This window comes from Nannobrachium achirus (assembly GCF_963921795.1).
Source record: "Nannobrachium achirus genome assembly, chromosome: 11".
Lineage (NCBI taxonomy): Eukaryota > Metazoa > Chordata > Actinopteri > Myctophiformes > Myctophidae > Nannobrachium > Nannobrachium achirus.
This window is the reverse complement of record NC_137820.1, coordinates 59,121,438-59,138,437: the sequence shown is the minus strand read 5'-3', so window position 1 is coordinate 59,138,437 and position 17,000 is coordinate 59,121,438. Positions and strand designations below refer to the sequence as shown.

Below are 17,000 nucleotides of genomic sequence, written 5' to 3'. Positions count from 1 at the left end.
GAAAAAGAGTATATTTCTGGGTTCACCATCTCTTTAACCACCTAAGCCCTTTATTCTCAGTAAAAACAGACTAGTGTTACAACCATACTTGGACCGCCTTTTTGTTTCTTTTCGTTTTCTAGTTGTTTTTTCGCATTGACCTTTGGACAATGCACTATTAGGTTGTGTTAGTAGTTTTTGAGTATTCTTGCTTGTGTTTGACATGACGGTGAGATACTTGTTGCACTAACTAGCATTGACTGTTATGGTCACTTTGATTTGGACACTGTACTACAGTATATGATAGTTGTGCTTGAGGACACTTTATGTATATATATATTGTATTTGTTATTTTTCTTGATGTACCTTGCTCTTTACTGTACTCTGTTCTTGTTATTCTTTTATCTTTTTCATACTTCTCTGTAACTTTGTAAATAACCTTATGCTGCTGTGCTGCCTCTGGGCAACTGATTTCCCCCCTTGGGATAATAAAGGTATCTATCTATCCATCTAACTATCTATCTATCTTTTTCTGTCCACACTAAACGCGTCACAACCGCAGGGAATCCAGGGAAACAAACAAAAGAATTGCTTGACAGGCGAGCAGTGACGGAACGACAGCGTATGCCGAGCGCCGCGGTGACGCAAAGCCGGGTGAGCTTGAAGATCAGATATTTTCTATAAGCTGAACAACAACAACGTGTGGTTAGAACATGACCCCTAGCAGCACTGGCAGGGTTGGTGGTTGTTGTACAGTCACTGTAGAGCACGGCACACAAAAAACCTGTGTTGGGGTTAGGCCTTCTTCCATTCCCACGGGTACCATCTATGCTAACAATGGATGCATTCATTGCATGCTAAGGCCCTTTGGATAAAAGTGTCCACAAACTGGCATACTGTATGTTTGATAAATCATAGGCATTTCTTCCCCCTCTACTCCCCATATACAGTAGTTGTTCTCCCACCAGTTACATCACTTCCTTTCAAACCTCTCTTTTCTCTCTATTCTAGTCACTTTCCTACAATACTTGTTCCAAGGCCTCCCACAATAGCACTTGGGAACAAAGCACCAATCAATTCCCTCCACCTACCAACTTCTCTCTCTGCTTTACTTCCTCCTCTCGCCATCTCTCTCTCTCTCTCTCTCTCTCTCTCGCTCTCCCCATCCCCAAATCCCGCCCAATCATCACCCCACCTCCCCGATAACACCTCAGCTGTGTGCACAAAGGCCGTGTTTACCCTTGCATTCCCGCTTCGATAAACAGCGATAACGCCCCGATCAATACCAGCCATAAACGTCCCAGCAGCAGCACCACGTGACGCCCTCACACTCGCCTGTTATTAATGTAACAGTTGAGAGATGGGATCTGCATCGTCAAATAAATCAACACACTGAGTGCACATGTGCGCGCACACACAGAAACTGACACAATTGTGCACACGCCATCCATCTTTACATCACATCTACCTATCAACCTCTCTCTCTCTCTCACACACACACACACACACATGCGCGCGCACACAAACACACACAGCTCAAAGGGTACACAGCAACACACACAAACTGACAGCACAAAAAGGTACACAGTAACATACTGTAGGCACACAGAGCACACAAGTGCGTGTGCGCACGCACACACACACACACACACACACACACACACACACACACACACACACACACACACACACACACACACACACACACACACACACACACACACACACACACACACACACACACACACACACACACACACACACACACACACACACACGCCCCTCCCTGCCTAAACAGTGCCATTATTTTCAGCTATAAATCACATTGAATGGCACATTGATTTTATCCTGCAGGGGCTGAGGCGCGGGAGGGAAGGTGGAGACACAGTTATTGCGTTTAATATTATCAATATTATCTCCCATATCATCTCAGACAGGGAGGCAGGTATCGGGAGGAGTAGACAGACACTTTTCTGCCACCACCCCTCCTCCCTCCTCCCTCCCCTCCCCTCCCTCCCTGGTGAGACAGTCTCCATCAATCTGATAAGCAAAACTTCCCCTGTCACACCTGCAGGGCAAAGTCACCCAACAATCTCGACTCCTAACTTCCACAGCCCTCCGTAGGTTTTTTAGCTTCCCCTCCCCTCCCTTTATTTCTGCATCGTTCCCCCTACGGACTGTCAACTGCGGTCCACTAACTTGGTGGCTGAGATGGTTGTATTTTATTATTAGTGTTATTATTATTACTTGCGCCAGCAGAGCGTGCAAGTACTACGTTCCGCTGCGTATGTACGGTAGGTATGTATGTAGGTAGGTAGATGTGTTTGTTTAAGCCCGTAGGCCAATCAGGGATTCAGAATCACAGTAGTAGGGATAACCAAATAGGTTACCGGTAAACACTAACGGTTAATGGTGACTGACCGTTAAAAAGTAGTTTTAAAATGCGCCAGAACAGCTTGGGAGCGATTAAGGACCGTCCTCCGCTCCAATTGGGTGTCTCCTGTTGGTGCCGCGAACCATTACAGCGCCTCGCTGACACGCGCCAGGACACAGCCACACGCTTGCTGACTGAGAGCAAGCAGGGCAGACTTTGTGGTCCGACCACCCATCCACCCACCCACCCAAAGATGAAATAGCGTTTCTCCTAAGCATGAAGCAAAGATGGATTTCATTGCAAACCCCCAAAGGATCCATAATGCAATTTCTGGGTTTGTTACGTCGACACCAGTTCAGCCAGTAAGCGACACAGTCACCAAGTCTAACATTGTCCATGTTCCGCCATACGTTGACAGATATGAGTTCATCAGGAAATGATGAACTAAATGTGGTTTACAGTGTGGTAAATCAATAAAAAAAAAAAAATGGACTTGGACTGTTATTCGTCTCAGGTACTCAAAGGAAAAAATCACACCCGTGTGAAGTGGAGCTGTGTGTGTGTGTGTGTGTGTGTGTGTGTGTGTGTGTGTGTGTGTGTGTGTGTGTGTGTGTGTGTGTGGATCATGTGTACCGATTTTTGTGACATTTGAAGAAAATATGTAGGAAAAGGAGCAAAAAGTGTGTTTTGGAGAAAATTCAAGATGGCGGACAATCTATCATGGCGCAAATGGGCGTATATGGGGAGATGCGTCATGGCCCAAGGAATCCAGGGAAAAAATATTTTTAATTTTCCGACCTACGGTTCAAGAGTTACAGGCCAAAACGTAAAGTGGGGTGTTATGGCGCCACCATGCGGCCAAATGACACAATTATTTTTCATTTAATCCTTGAAATCATTATGAACCTCCTCTCCAAGTCTTGAAACTCTAGCCCCTATGGTTTGCGAGAGACAAATAATTGAATGTGAGTTTTTGCGATTCCCATTATAAGTCAATGGGGAAAATTAATTCACTAATAAATTAATATCAATTAAACTATAGAACCTTTCTCTTAGAAAAGTAATAGCCCACGATTCCCGAGTAAGCCGGTCGATTTTACATATGGCGCGAGTGTGTGGTGGCAAAACTGTGGGACTAGTGGCGTGCCGAAGTTTAGGAAGTTCAGGCTACATACACACACACAGACACACAGACACACAGACCCACACAGCCACGTATAGGGAGCCTGTGCTTCACACAGCTCCAAAAAGGAACATACTTTATTTTAAGCCTGTGATGACAAACCATAACTGTAGATCAGTTATGAAAAGAATGAGAAATGTGGAGGAAGCCAAGTGACAAACCACTATGCAGAAAGACTTATTGAAACAAATGCCAATCCAACCCGGTTTAATGGTAAACCTGTGTTCTGTGTTCCATTTTCTCTCCCTCCCTCCCTCCCTCTCTCTCTGTCTATCTGTGTGTCAACCTATTGTATCAGTGTGTGAACTAATATATTTGCTCTCTCTATCGCATTGGGGGAGGAGGTGTGTGTGGTAGAGGTTTATAGGGAGGAGAACAGAGTGCTTGGTCCTGTTACTGGTAGAATGTGTTTTTTTTTTTCCCTCTCCTAAAGTTATCGGGGTGGTTATCACCCATGTTTTTCTCTCTCTCTCTCTTTCTCTCTCCCTCACACGCACACACACACACACACACACAGTAACACTCTCTCTCTCCCAGATGGTGGATAAGAAGGCCCTGCCTTTATTAGCCAGCGCTGGCCAGATAAAGACCTCGTATTGATCCCAGGTTGAAAGAGCAGGTTCGTCAAACACGGCTGATTTACAGGGAACTGATAATGGCAGCGCCGGGCAACCGAGGAACCCCGGAAAAGAGAGGACAAGGGTGAGGCGAGAGAGAGAGAGAGAGAGAGAGAGAGAGAGAGAGAGAGAGAGAGAGAGAGAGAGAGAAATAAGTAAATCAACAGCATGATTGGCTTTTATTCTGCTGTTGTGAGGTGAGTTAAGGAGACAAAGAGAGAGAGAAGAGAGCGAGACGTAACATTTGCCACGTCTGTTTATCTTTGAATTGCAATCAACATACAAACACACACAATCACACTGTCTCACAGAACTGCCATCTTTACTCACTCACTCGCACGCACGCACGCACGCACACGCGCGCACGCACAAACACACACACACCAGGGTAATCTCTAATCTAGTCTCGATTAACACCTGACAGAATTTCCATGGGTTTATCTAACCAAGCCAACCCAACAGACGCTTATCACTCCAGCCCCAAATTTCACAAGAGCAGGAATTTTTTAGATTAAAAAAAGAAGGTAGTGAAATCTTGAATAACTCAAAAGAATATGACTGAACACTCCACTATCGCACAGAACGAGGAGAAGCTCAGGATAAGAGGGGGCAGATTCAGTGAAGCCAAGATTGAAGGGGGGGGGGGAAGCTTTAGACACAGAGATATGAGTTCTACATGTGGGGAAGCTACATCCACATAATCATAATCATATAGTGTCTACTATAGGTGTACGTTTGAAAGATTATGGTGACAGTAATGACGTGAAAACTCAATCTTGGTCTTGTCGGTAGTGTTGATCTATAGGTGACAATTTAAGAGAAAAGAATTCCAGGAACCAACCAGGAAATCAGGAAATAAAATCGAGCAATAGGTCATTAAATAACGCCCGTCATTCGATGCACATATATCCAATAAATGTACACAACTCATCAGGTTTACAACCCGCACACGCATTCTCAGCAGCACTAATACCCAAATATATAATTCTCAGACAATAGCATCCAATTCAAGGTAGTAATGGAAAGATTTCAAACATAATTTTAACACACAATTTAACATTAGTTTTAGCCAGATTGCTATGAGCAATCTTATGCATTTTATATTTAACAATTTAGACTATGGTGTAATCTGTGTTAATAGACTGTAGTATAACCTTGTTTTACAAGCATGGTCACCTATTGTCTTTACACCTGCACTTTCTTTTCTTTTCTTCAATTATATAGTTTAGATACTAGCAGTGTTATTTACTTGATGACCTAAATTACTGTTGTAGCATATCGTCGTTGTCGGGTGGAAACCTTGTATGTCCAAAACTGTTTGTTTTGTATTTATCATTTTTTAAATGACTTAAACTAGTGAAAACAGCCGATCTACAAGCACACAACGCCTCGCACCGCGAGGTGTTGTGTGCTTGTAGATCAGCTGTTTTCAATACTTTTGTGCGACGGCCTTGTGTGATGAAGCAGTTCTTTACTAATTTGAAACTTGGAGATACAAGGTTTCTGCCCGACAGTGATGATATCTTTGTTTCCATAGTACTCCAATCCTATAATAACCACTTGCCCACAGCTGTTTGATTGGGTAATGGTCAGGGGCAATTACTCCAATTTAGCAATTTTGGGAGTCACTTTGATTAAGAGAATCTGCTAAATGCCAAAATGTCTATGGATAGATTAAATTTTGGAATGTAAACTTTCACTTTCACTTGGAACATGGAACAGCCTCGTCATGCAACAGAACCCAAAAGCTGGATCCCAGCCTATCAGCTGGTTTCTACTGAACGACCCTTCCCTGCAGGGGCGTCACAAGGGGTAGGAAAGTGGGACTGAGTTACTGGGGCCCAAGGTGGAGGGGCCCTATAGTAACTTTAGCTATTGAAAAATAGCAGATATACAAGCTCACAGCTGCGAGCTTGTAGATCTACTATTTTTGAAAAGTCGTAAAAATGTGCGCAAATCTTTGAATATGTGTTTTTTAAGCGAACATTTGTAACTCAAAATTTGCTTCCGGGGAGGGGTCCCTGGAACTATATGTTTTGAGATGGGGTCTAGCTGTGGCCAAATACATATCATCTTGGGGGTCCTTCACATGAAAACGTTTGAGCACCACTGACATAGAAACATAAGTTTCTTGCACACATTTTCACAATTTCTTCAAAAATAGCAGATCTACAAGCTCGCAGCTATCTGCTATTTTTCAATAGTTAACATTCATGGGGGGCCCGCAGTGAATCCTTGTACCCAGGGCCCAGAATTTGGTGTGACGCCCCTGCTTCCCGGTAGAGTTTTTTGGAGCTGTGTGGAACACAAGCTTCCTATACGTGGCCGTGTGTGTGGGTCTGTCTGTCTCCGTCCGTGTCTGTATGTAGCCTAAACTTCGGCGCGCAACTAGTGCCGCACCATTTACGCCACTCGCGCAATATATACATCAAAATGTGCGGCTCGGCCGGGAATGGTGTTCTATTACCTTTCGTTCCGATCCGCCTTACCATGCCGACGTAATCGGCAAAAAACAACGCTTAATTGTCCCCATTGACTTATAATGGGACAATGCAAGAAATCACTTTCAAGTATTTTTCTCTCGTAAACCATAGGAGCTACAGTTTGAAACCTCGGAGAGGAGATTCATAATGATTTTAAGAATGAATCGAAAAATAATTACATCACTCGGCCTCATGGTGGCGCTATAACGGCCCACTTTACGTTTTGCCCCGTAACTCTTGAACCGTAGATCGGAAAATTAAAATTCTTTTTCCCTGGATTCCTTGGGTCAAGACGCATCTCCCCATATAGGCCATTTGCGCCAGGATAGATTTTCCGCCATCTTGAATTTTCTCCAAAACACACTTTTTGCTCCTTTTCCTACATATTTTCTTCAAATGTCACAAAAATCGGTACACATGATCCTGGGTGACCAGAGAGGTGCTGTTGAGTCTAGCCTGCCCTGAGCATCAACTGCAATACACACACACACACACACACACACACACACACACACACACACACACACACACACACACACACACACACACACACACACACACACACACACACACACACACACACACACACACACACACACACACACACACACACAGCTCCACTTCGAACAGAGGTTCGATTTTTTGTTAAACTGCTACTTATGTTGACCTTAAGGTGAGGGTTTCACATATTGTGTACTTCCAGAGAACTGACATTATCCAGGGGAAATGTTGCCCGAGGGTTTAGCTAAAACAAACACACCTGCCAAGACGTTGTACAACAGAGACTTGTTGTGGCCTTAGGGGCAGTGGTGGAAAAAAGTACTCAAATGGTTTGTGTGAAAGTATGAATACTGCAATGTAAAAATACTCTGTTACAAGTAAAAGTACATTTTACTTTTGTTATCAAAATGTACTTAAAGTACCAAAAGTATAAGCACTTATTATGCAGAATGTCCCATTTCAAGTTTTGAAATAGAAAAAAAAAATCCTTTGAAAATAGCAGATCTGGCCGAAGCGTATATAGGGCTTGGAATTGGTTAATGTTAATCTAAATAAATGTAGTGAAGTAAAAGTACAATATTTGGATCTGATGTGTGGTGGAGTAGAAGTAAAAGTATTGGAAATGGGAAATACCTAAAAAATGTTACTTTAGTATAGTACTTAAGTAAATGTACTTTTGTAGTTACTTTACACCACTGCCTTCGTTGCAGAGTTAAACCCAGGGCCTCTCCCCTCTTAGGAGGAAAAGACAAGCCTGAATGGGCACTGAGGGGATACATGAGATGTCGGACAATTTGGCTCGCATTCACTTGGAACTTATAAAGAGAGCAAGAGTAGATTGTCAGAGAGAGAGAGAGAGAGAGAGAGAGAGAGAGAGAGAGAGAAAGAGACTGACAGAGAGAGAGAGAGAGAGAGAGAGAGAGAGAGAGTGTGGTCTTTGTAGTTTTACAATATATCGTCGTTGTCGGGTGGAAACCTTGTATGTCCAAAACCGTTTGTTTTGTATTTATCATTTTTAAAATGATTTAAACTAGTGAAAACAGCCGATCTACAAGCACACAACGCCTCGCGGTGCAAGGCGTTGAGTGCTTGTAGATCTGATGTTTTCACTACTTTAGTTTGACGGCCTTCACGAAAAAAAAGTACAAATTTGAAACTTGGAGATACGAGGTTTCTGCCGACAGTGATGATATGTTGCTGCATGTGTGTGTTCAAGCACTGGATTGTTTTACAGTGTACTGGCTAGTATATTTAGCCTACAGTATGTAGAATACAGAGGTTTCTATTTCTTGAAAAAATGGTAGTTATGAATGCAGATGCTTCTGTGTCTTTAGCTTGACAAAACAGGAGTTATGAATACAGATGTTTATGGGCCTTTAGCTTGACAAAACAGGAGTTATGAATACAGATGTTTATGGGCCTTTAGCTTGACAACATGGGAGTTATGAATATAGATACTTATGTGCCTTTATCTTGAAAACATGGGCTGGTGGACCACTTTGCAAACAAAATGATATCTTCTGTTTTCATTCAGGAGAGAGAGATTCAGGGTCACAGGATGTCAAAGAAGGGGCTCATCCCCAAAACATTCTGTAATCTAGGAGTTTATTGTTCTATATTTGAGAAACAAATGCTAATTATGGTATTCAATTGGAATGTCACTAAGTTGCATGCATGGGTTTGAAGATAGATAATCAGTTGTATTCCGTTGTATATTTTGCAAGTGCACGCAGAAGGTTTCTCTTAAAATGGGTGAGTTTGGAGCTAAATCCTTGTTGTTTAACCCATTTAGGCCTAGAATTATTGAATGTTTTAACCAGTGAAAAATAGCAGACATACGAGCTCACAAGCTTGTAGATCTGCTATTTTTGAAAAAGTCGTGAAAATGTGTGCAAATCTTTGAATATATGCATTTTCAAAGCGAACGTTTGTAACTCAAATTTTGCTTCTGGGTGGTCCCTGGAACTAGATATTTTGAGATGGGGGTCCGTGGCCAAATAAATATCAGTTTGGGGGTCCTTCACATGAAAAGGTTTGAGAACTAGTAGTCTCTCAAGAATAGACTAACTGAGCTCCAGTTAAGTGAAAAGGACCTTTTCTTTTCTTTGACGATGGCTGGCCAGATTGCTGACATAGAAACATAGGTTTTTCAAAAAACCTTAGAAGGATTCAAAAGACACTTATAGAATCGATTTTTCAAAAATAGCAGATCTACAAGCTCACAGCTCGAGTGCCGCGCTGTGAGCTTGTATATCTGCTATGTTTCAATGGTTAAAGCATAAAATAATGATACACAATACTGTGTACCCGTTCTAAATGGGTTTTAAGAGGCTTTTCCACCCGAATAAACATCTTGTTCCAGCTCACCTTCGTTGTACAGCGTTGTGAACGACGGCGGGCTGGAGCTGTCGCATTCTGCCGAGTCCTCTGGATCCGAGGCTCCGCCCTCCTCTCCCGATAGGCTTAGATCATCAGCTGTGTTTTCTTCCCCGCCGTCTAGATCCCCAATGGAACCTTCAGGAAGAAAGGAGGAACACGAACGAACGTTACAACGTATTTACATCAGTGCAATTTAATTAATTAAGCCTGTTTATCACAGCTTCACATGAAAGGTCTGGGTTGTTAATGGGTAAACACAATTGGCCCAGAATTCTTAAAGACAATAATATATATATATATATATATATATATATATATATATATATATATATATATATATATATATATATATACACACACATATATATGAGTGTATGGGTATGTGAAAGAGTGTGTATGGGTGTGTTACTACAGCATCATTTCCAATTCAAAGAGAAATAAATACATAATTGCTAATAAATGACTCTCTTTGACAGGGATCAACAATATCACAAAACAATGCTTTAGGGTTCCTGGACAAAAGGCAGGATTCAAATGTAATAGTCTAACCAGAGCTTGGTTGTAAATGGGCACTGGAGAAGAAAAAAATGGTTAAAAGAATTATATTGAAAATGTTCAACAAGCTACAGTACTTATTATAGGGGGAGAATCATAATACCATAAACAGGAGTGATAAATGTTTGTCCGTTTGACTAATTCAAAAATTGGTCTCAACAATTTGATACACTGAATGGTATAATCCGGAAGATTAATAGCAAAAAGCCAGAGGGGAACTTAAAAGGCAAATTACAATATACCTAAAATTGTAGTTAAAGGAGTGATTATCTCGGGGCTGATACGTATCAATTACAGTTTTATAATCCCTACTGACCACAGTAATTATACAGTACTTTTGATCTATTTCAGCCCGTTTGAAGATAACATAATTTTTAAATCCTAGAGTGAGTTAATGACTTTTTAAAACTGGTTAAAATTACAAGACACATGCATAATTAGTCTTTAAGTAAAAGTTAAGCACTGAATACATACAGTATATATATATACTGTATATATATATAGTCCTGACATTATAATTAAATCCAACAATAATAAATAATATAAGAGCAATTATAATTGCATCAGAAACTCAAATGCGGTTGTACAGTAAGGTTAAAGACAATATAAGTACATGTACCAAGAAGTATAGTTTTTATAGCCTTTCCTCCCTTATCTCAATACAGTTGTATTTCAGAGTCACGCCTTCAATATGAAACCTCCGTAATTGCAAAAAGCCTAAATCTATTATGTTCATTTGCATTGGATGACATGGTTCATTGTAAGACGTAGAGCTGACTGACTCCCATGAGGATACCGTGATAGACTTATCAAATCAGGGTAACTATTTCTTTTAAGAGGATTAGGGCCAACTAGAGTGAGACAGAAATGGTTAATATGCCACCGATCGCCACCAGAGAAAACAAGCCACATATACATAATGAGACTAACCCACCGGAAAGTCAAGGAGGGTGGGAAGGACATGTAATTTCTAAACAACTAAATCAAAAGTGAAATTAACACTGTGGGACTAAACAAGGATTTTATTTTACGCCTATTTCTCCCTCAATCCAGACAGGTTGTAAATTAATTTCCATGAAGAGTTTGATGAATAGAGAGGGATTGTTTCGGTGCTAAAGCCGTGACTCGGGGCGTATATATTTACAATGCTAGAACAAAGACGTCTATAATCTATACAAAGCACACAACAATACCCGTGAATAAAGAGACCTTGTAGAAAAAGGGAGAGGCAATTTTTCTAATTCTGTTAATTTCACTTCCAAAGCAATTAAAAGCAGGCAGAGATAATGCTTGGAAACAATCGCTGGCTGACAAAGTGTTTCTCTCTTTGTAAATGAAACATCTTTAGGCTAATTTCAACTTCCACGCCTGCATGGTTCACTCTAATTTCAGATAAAATTAACACAGCTAGATTTGGACCTTAATAATAATATAAAAAAAAAATAGTACAGAGAAGAAAGAAAAAAAAAAAAGATCGATCCAGTACACAATATTTTTAGAATTAGGTCTGTGTCGCCTGAGCATTGCTAGATCTAATTTTCAGTATCTACGAGGACATTTTCATACAATTAATTTTCCTTTAATCATAATTGTACAAAGGGACTTCTCTGTATAAAATTCCAATTATATTTCGTGTTTAAAATGTAAGTTTGAATTATGATTTCTTTCCTCATTACCGCTCTGGTTTAACCCATTTAGGCCTAGAATTATTGACTGCTTTAACCAGTGAAAAATAGCAGATATACAAGCTCAAAGCGCGGCACCGAGTGCCGCGCTGCGAGCTTGTAGATCTGCTATTTTTGAAAAAGTCGTGAAAATGTGTGCAAATCTTTGAATATATGTATTTTCAAAGCGAATGTTTGTAACTCAAACTTTGCTTCTGGGTGGTCCCTGGAACTAGATATTTTGAGATGGGGGTCCGTGGCCAAATAAATATCATTTTGGGGGTCCTTCACATGAAAAATTATGAGAACCACTGACAAAGTAGTCTCTCGAGAACAGACTAACTGAGCTCCAGTGAAGTGAAAAGGACCTTTTCTTTGACGATGGCTGGCCAGATTGCTGACATAGAAACATAGGTTTTTTCCAAAAATATTAGAAGGATTCAAAAGACACTTATAGAATCGGGTCAAAATTCTAATTTTCACGATTTTTCAAAAATAGCAGATCTACAAGCTCGCAGCGCGGCACTCGGTGCCGCGCTGTGAGCTTGTATATCTGCTATTTTTGCCAGACCCATGAAATGGGTAGGCCTACATAAGCAAATGTCGGTCCGGGTTTTCTATATAAAGGGTATATATGATGATGACATGATGATGACATGCCTACAAAAGGCATGATGTCATAAATGATGATGACAGACAGGGGGTCTGGCACAACCAGGTTGACCTGGTCTAGTTTAATATTTAAAGCATAAAATATTGCGTCATAATGTGTTCAGGCCTAAATGGGTTAATGAATCAATCGCTGCATCACTGCTTTCAGACATCAAATGGTGCGGAAACAGTTTCAGCTCCTCCAGCCTCTCTCTCTCTCTGCCCGCTTTTTATCCAAGGAGAAATAAGACTCTGGCTGCCTTCCCTCGGTCTCTTTCCAGGATAGTTGACAGAAAGGATAGCAGGGCTGTGTGATAACTACAGCACATTCTACTTCATTTGCCCTTTTAAAAAGTTACAGCCAGATTAATTGTACCAGGCAGGCTCCCTCCTCTCCCTCATGAAGATATCCACGAGGAAACTGGACTGAACTAATTCAAAAGATGGAGGAAATAATTGAAGACATAGCCTAGATTTATACATATATGTCCTTATGAGGCCTCAGGCATATCGAATGATCCAACGGCGTGAACCAAACAATGAGGCATTTTTCCCCCCTGTGTGTGTGTATATACTGTATAGTCGCTGTCCAAAACTCGTCCTTTTTTATCATTATACAAAATAAAAAATAAAAACATGTTAAAATAACGACAATAGCCAATCTGCAAGCTCACAACACGCTTTTGTGTGACACTATCGTATGCTGAACTAGGGTATTCATTCAAAGTTGTCCTAGCTCGGCCAGGGGCGTCACAAGGGGGGAGTGGGACTGAGTTACTAGGGCCCAAGGTGGAGGGGCCTTAATTATTTTATACTTAAGCTATTGAAAAATAGCCGATATACAAGCTCACAGCGGCTATTTTGGAAAAGTCGTGAAAATGTGTGCAAATCTTTGAATATATGTATTTTTTAAGCGAACATTTGTAACTCAAATTTTGCTTCTGGGGGGGTCCCTGGAACTAAATATTTTGAGATGGGGGTCCGTGGCCAAATACATAATCATTTTGGGGGTCCTTCACATGAAAAGGTTTGAGCACCACTGACATAGAAACATAGATTTTTCAAAAAAACCTTAGAATGATTTGAAATAGACTTGATTTTTTTTATAGCAGACCTACAAGCTCGCAGCACGGCACTCGGTGCCGCTCTGTGTTTTGTTTTCACAAAATGTGAGTGAATCCTTGTAACCAGGGGCCCAGAATTTGGTGCGACACCGCTGAGCTCTGCATCTCTACCCCCGAATTATAATAATTTAAATTAGAATGTAAAAACTATCTGATCTGCCATCAATGACAGTGCTGCTAAAAGAAAGCTATATAACTTGAGAAGACAAACAGGATGAAGAAGAAAAAGGAAAAAACAGCCAGAGGTATCAACATGCAAGGTATACATATCGACGAAGACGGCTTGAAATGAGGTATTGGTTTGTGTGTCAAATTAATTAACAAACACACTATACATGCAAGTAGCACATGCAAAAAAGCAGTCCATCTGTAACCAGGTGTGGTTATTTAAATAAAACTGTTGTTGGAAAATGGAAATAAGGCATTTACACTTTGACAGCCGTACGGAGATGCCTATATTAAAACCGTTTTATACCGGACATCTGAGCAAGGAGACTCAGCCGGGCTGTAATTTACCGTACTGGGTCATTAAAAACGAAATAAATGATTTTTATCCGAAAATCGGCGATCGTCTAACCTTCCCTAGTCACCGCTCGTCCATCGATATCGCATGGCTCCTCTGACATGAAGCGGAAGTGACGTCAGGTCCTTTCCCTGCTATAGCTTCCCAGCTCCCATCCATTTTCTGTTTAGACGTTAGCATTAGCATAGCTGGAGTGCTGGGGGCTAAGCTAGCGAAAATGTTCATATCGACTATAGAGTCATACTTGGATTATTTGAGCCCACATTTACGTGAACGGATCGCACACGCGAAACGCACGGGGAGAAGATGCCTCAGCCGAAACCGCCACTCTAAGCCAATGCAGATTGAGGAATTTCGCGGGGGACTGTGGTGAGAATACAACGGGGATCGCGTGATGGTTATGGGGGATGAAGACTACATGATATTGCGCTGAAGGTCTTGTAAAATGAATGCTGTTCAGATCATAATATAATAATAGAAATTTCACGGCTAATCTACCAACAAGCCATTCTATTTCGGCTGGCGAAGTGTTAATGTGTACTGTACAGTGTGCATGCATGGATATCCTATTCATTATCTGGTCGGGTTAGGCAGGCAGTGGACCTAAAGCAGAAAAACATGGAAAAACTATATAATGCAATTGTTTTTACTAACATCGTGAGTAATATCGATATCAAGGTATTCAACAACGGAGAGGAGAGGAGAGGAGAGGAGAGGAGCAGAACAAAGTGTCAGAGCTGATGAAGGCACCACAGATACTGTTTTATTAACTCTCCGTCCACATCAAACCTGCACTAAGCAGCAATGCTGATTAAACACAGAGACAACACATCAAACCTGCATGCTCAACATGACTGATTAAACGCACGCAAGCTGCTCCGCTCTCATGCTAATAACTCGTTACTTTAGAAACAGGAGAGGGGAGAGAGACAGAGGGGAGACAGAGAAAAGCACACTTCTATCAGACAATCAGACTTGAGAGAGAGAAGAAGAAAATCCTTAAAAGGGGGATATTTAGACAGAGAAAATAAGGGAGGGGACAGAGGGAGAGGAGAGGCTCTTTGGTATATGCTCTTGAGGGAGTTAAGGAAGCTACCTGACATGGAGTCACGCACTGGAGAGGAGCCACTTATTATTCAGAGTAAAGAGAAGTACCGATGATTGAGTGCTATTTTACCTTCGCGTCACTTAACATGGGGCACTTAGTAGGGTGTGTGTGTTCGATTCATCTATATGGCAATAATCGTATTCCTTGCCGATAATTGTATCGATACAGAGGCTACCATATCTCTCTGTATCGCAAGGTTGAAGGCAATACCCGGCCCTAGCACAGTTCAGCAATATATATACAGATTAATCTAAAAGAATTAGAATATTGTGTCAATAAAGCAGATGCCATAGAACTCCAAATCATAACTGACTGCAGAAACTTCCCACTGGACTTCAAGCTACTCTGACGTCAGAAGGTTGACATTTCTCTATCATAAATCCTTTTTTGAGTGGTCTTGAAATATGGACTTTTGATATTCATGAGCTGTATGCCATAGAAAGTATACACCCCTTAAGATCGGTGCACCTAACAAATTCTACAGCTTACTGACTAATTATGGATTTGATTTTACTGCTCTGAAATCCCTGTATGACTTATTGATTACCCCACAGATCTCACACCTAATGCACAGATGATGGACTAGTACTGACACCAGAAATACCACATGAACCTGTTTGACCAACCAAAGAGGAAAGGTGACGTCAGACACTGTACCAAAATGGGGAGTAAAGACATGTCAAAAACTGATCAGCATTAACATTTATTTCCTCAACTAATTTCACATGTGTTTTACACTTTTTGAAATACTTAGTCTGGTTGCGCCTGCAGGAGGGCAACCAGACTATAGTACTTTATTCCATCCATCCATCTTCCATCCCCTAAGTTATTTTGCCCGCTACTCCTCCCACATTTTTGGTGGCGCACACTTTTGCTAAGAGATATGTTACATACAGGTAGTTTAACCCATTTAGGCCTAGAATTAGAAGGATTCAAAAGTCACTTATAGAATCGGGTCAAAATTCTAATGTTCACGACTTTTCAAAAATAGCAGATCTACGAGCTCGCAGCGCGGCACTCGGTGCCGCGCTGTGAGCTTGTATATCTGCTATTTTTCAATAGTTAAAGCATAAAATAATGATACACAAAATGTGTACCCGTTCTAAATGGGTTAATTTATATACATTTATTCGTGAATGACTTTTCTCCATTGACTTCAATTAAAAATTTAACTTTTTCCTAAATATGGAGATGACTGACATCATAGATATTTGACATCATAGACCATATGAGACTAACACAGTATGTCCATATATGGGCATTCCAAGATATGGGCTTGATATTGATGATATCAGAGGATCTCCATACTGTATATGGGCATAAAAGGGTCAAGGACTGACACAGAGATCTCCATATATGGCCATTAATTTATTTGTGAATTAATTTCCCCCTTTGACTTGAATGGGGAAAATTCCAAATGGTAAGACGAAATTCATTTGCAAGTGTGATATCCAATTGCATCTTTTGAGTTCCTTTTAATCTTGTAATGGAAGTAAATGGCTGGAACCTTGCCCAAACGTGGAGTCATGCGTCATAGATTTGTCATAGACGACAAACTGATACGGTGTTCCAGAATACAATAAGGTCAGACTAAAAAGGTCCTTTGTCCATCAGTCGACTCTAAGGCTTAATCAGGAGTTTGGCCAAAGGTAGGCTTAGCGGTGGACATTGCTCTTGTCTGTATTATCCTTAAGTATGTAAACCTGTCTTGTTTTTTTTCCCTTGAGTCAAATGTTTGTATATGTTTCGCATACATGGCTGCTGTGTCGCAAGACAAATTTCAGTGTGAACTGACAATAAAGTACTATATCATATCATATCATCACAGGCTGGCAACATCAAGTCCGAGATCCCTATTG

At 41.0% G+C, this 17,000-nt stretch overlaps 1 protein-coding gene across 1 annotated transcript in view; it reads right to left on the bottom strand.

Annotated features, from left to right (window-relative positions):
- zfpm1 (zinc finger protein, FOG family member 1) overlaps positions 1-17,000 on the bottom strand; it is a 130,790-nt gene that overhangs the window by 66,609 nt on the left and 47,181 nt on the right. The window contains exon 2 of the mRNA XM_080736424.1: positions 9,505-9,651. Coding sequence (XP_080592550.1) covers positions 9,505-9,651 — 147 coding nt within the window. The remainder of the gene's footprint in view (positions 1-9,504; positions 9,652-17,000) is intronic.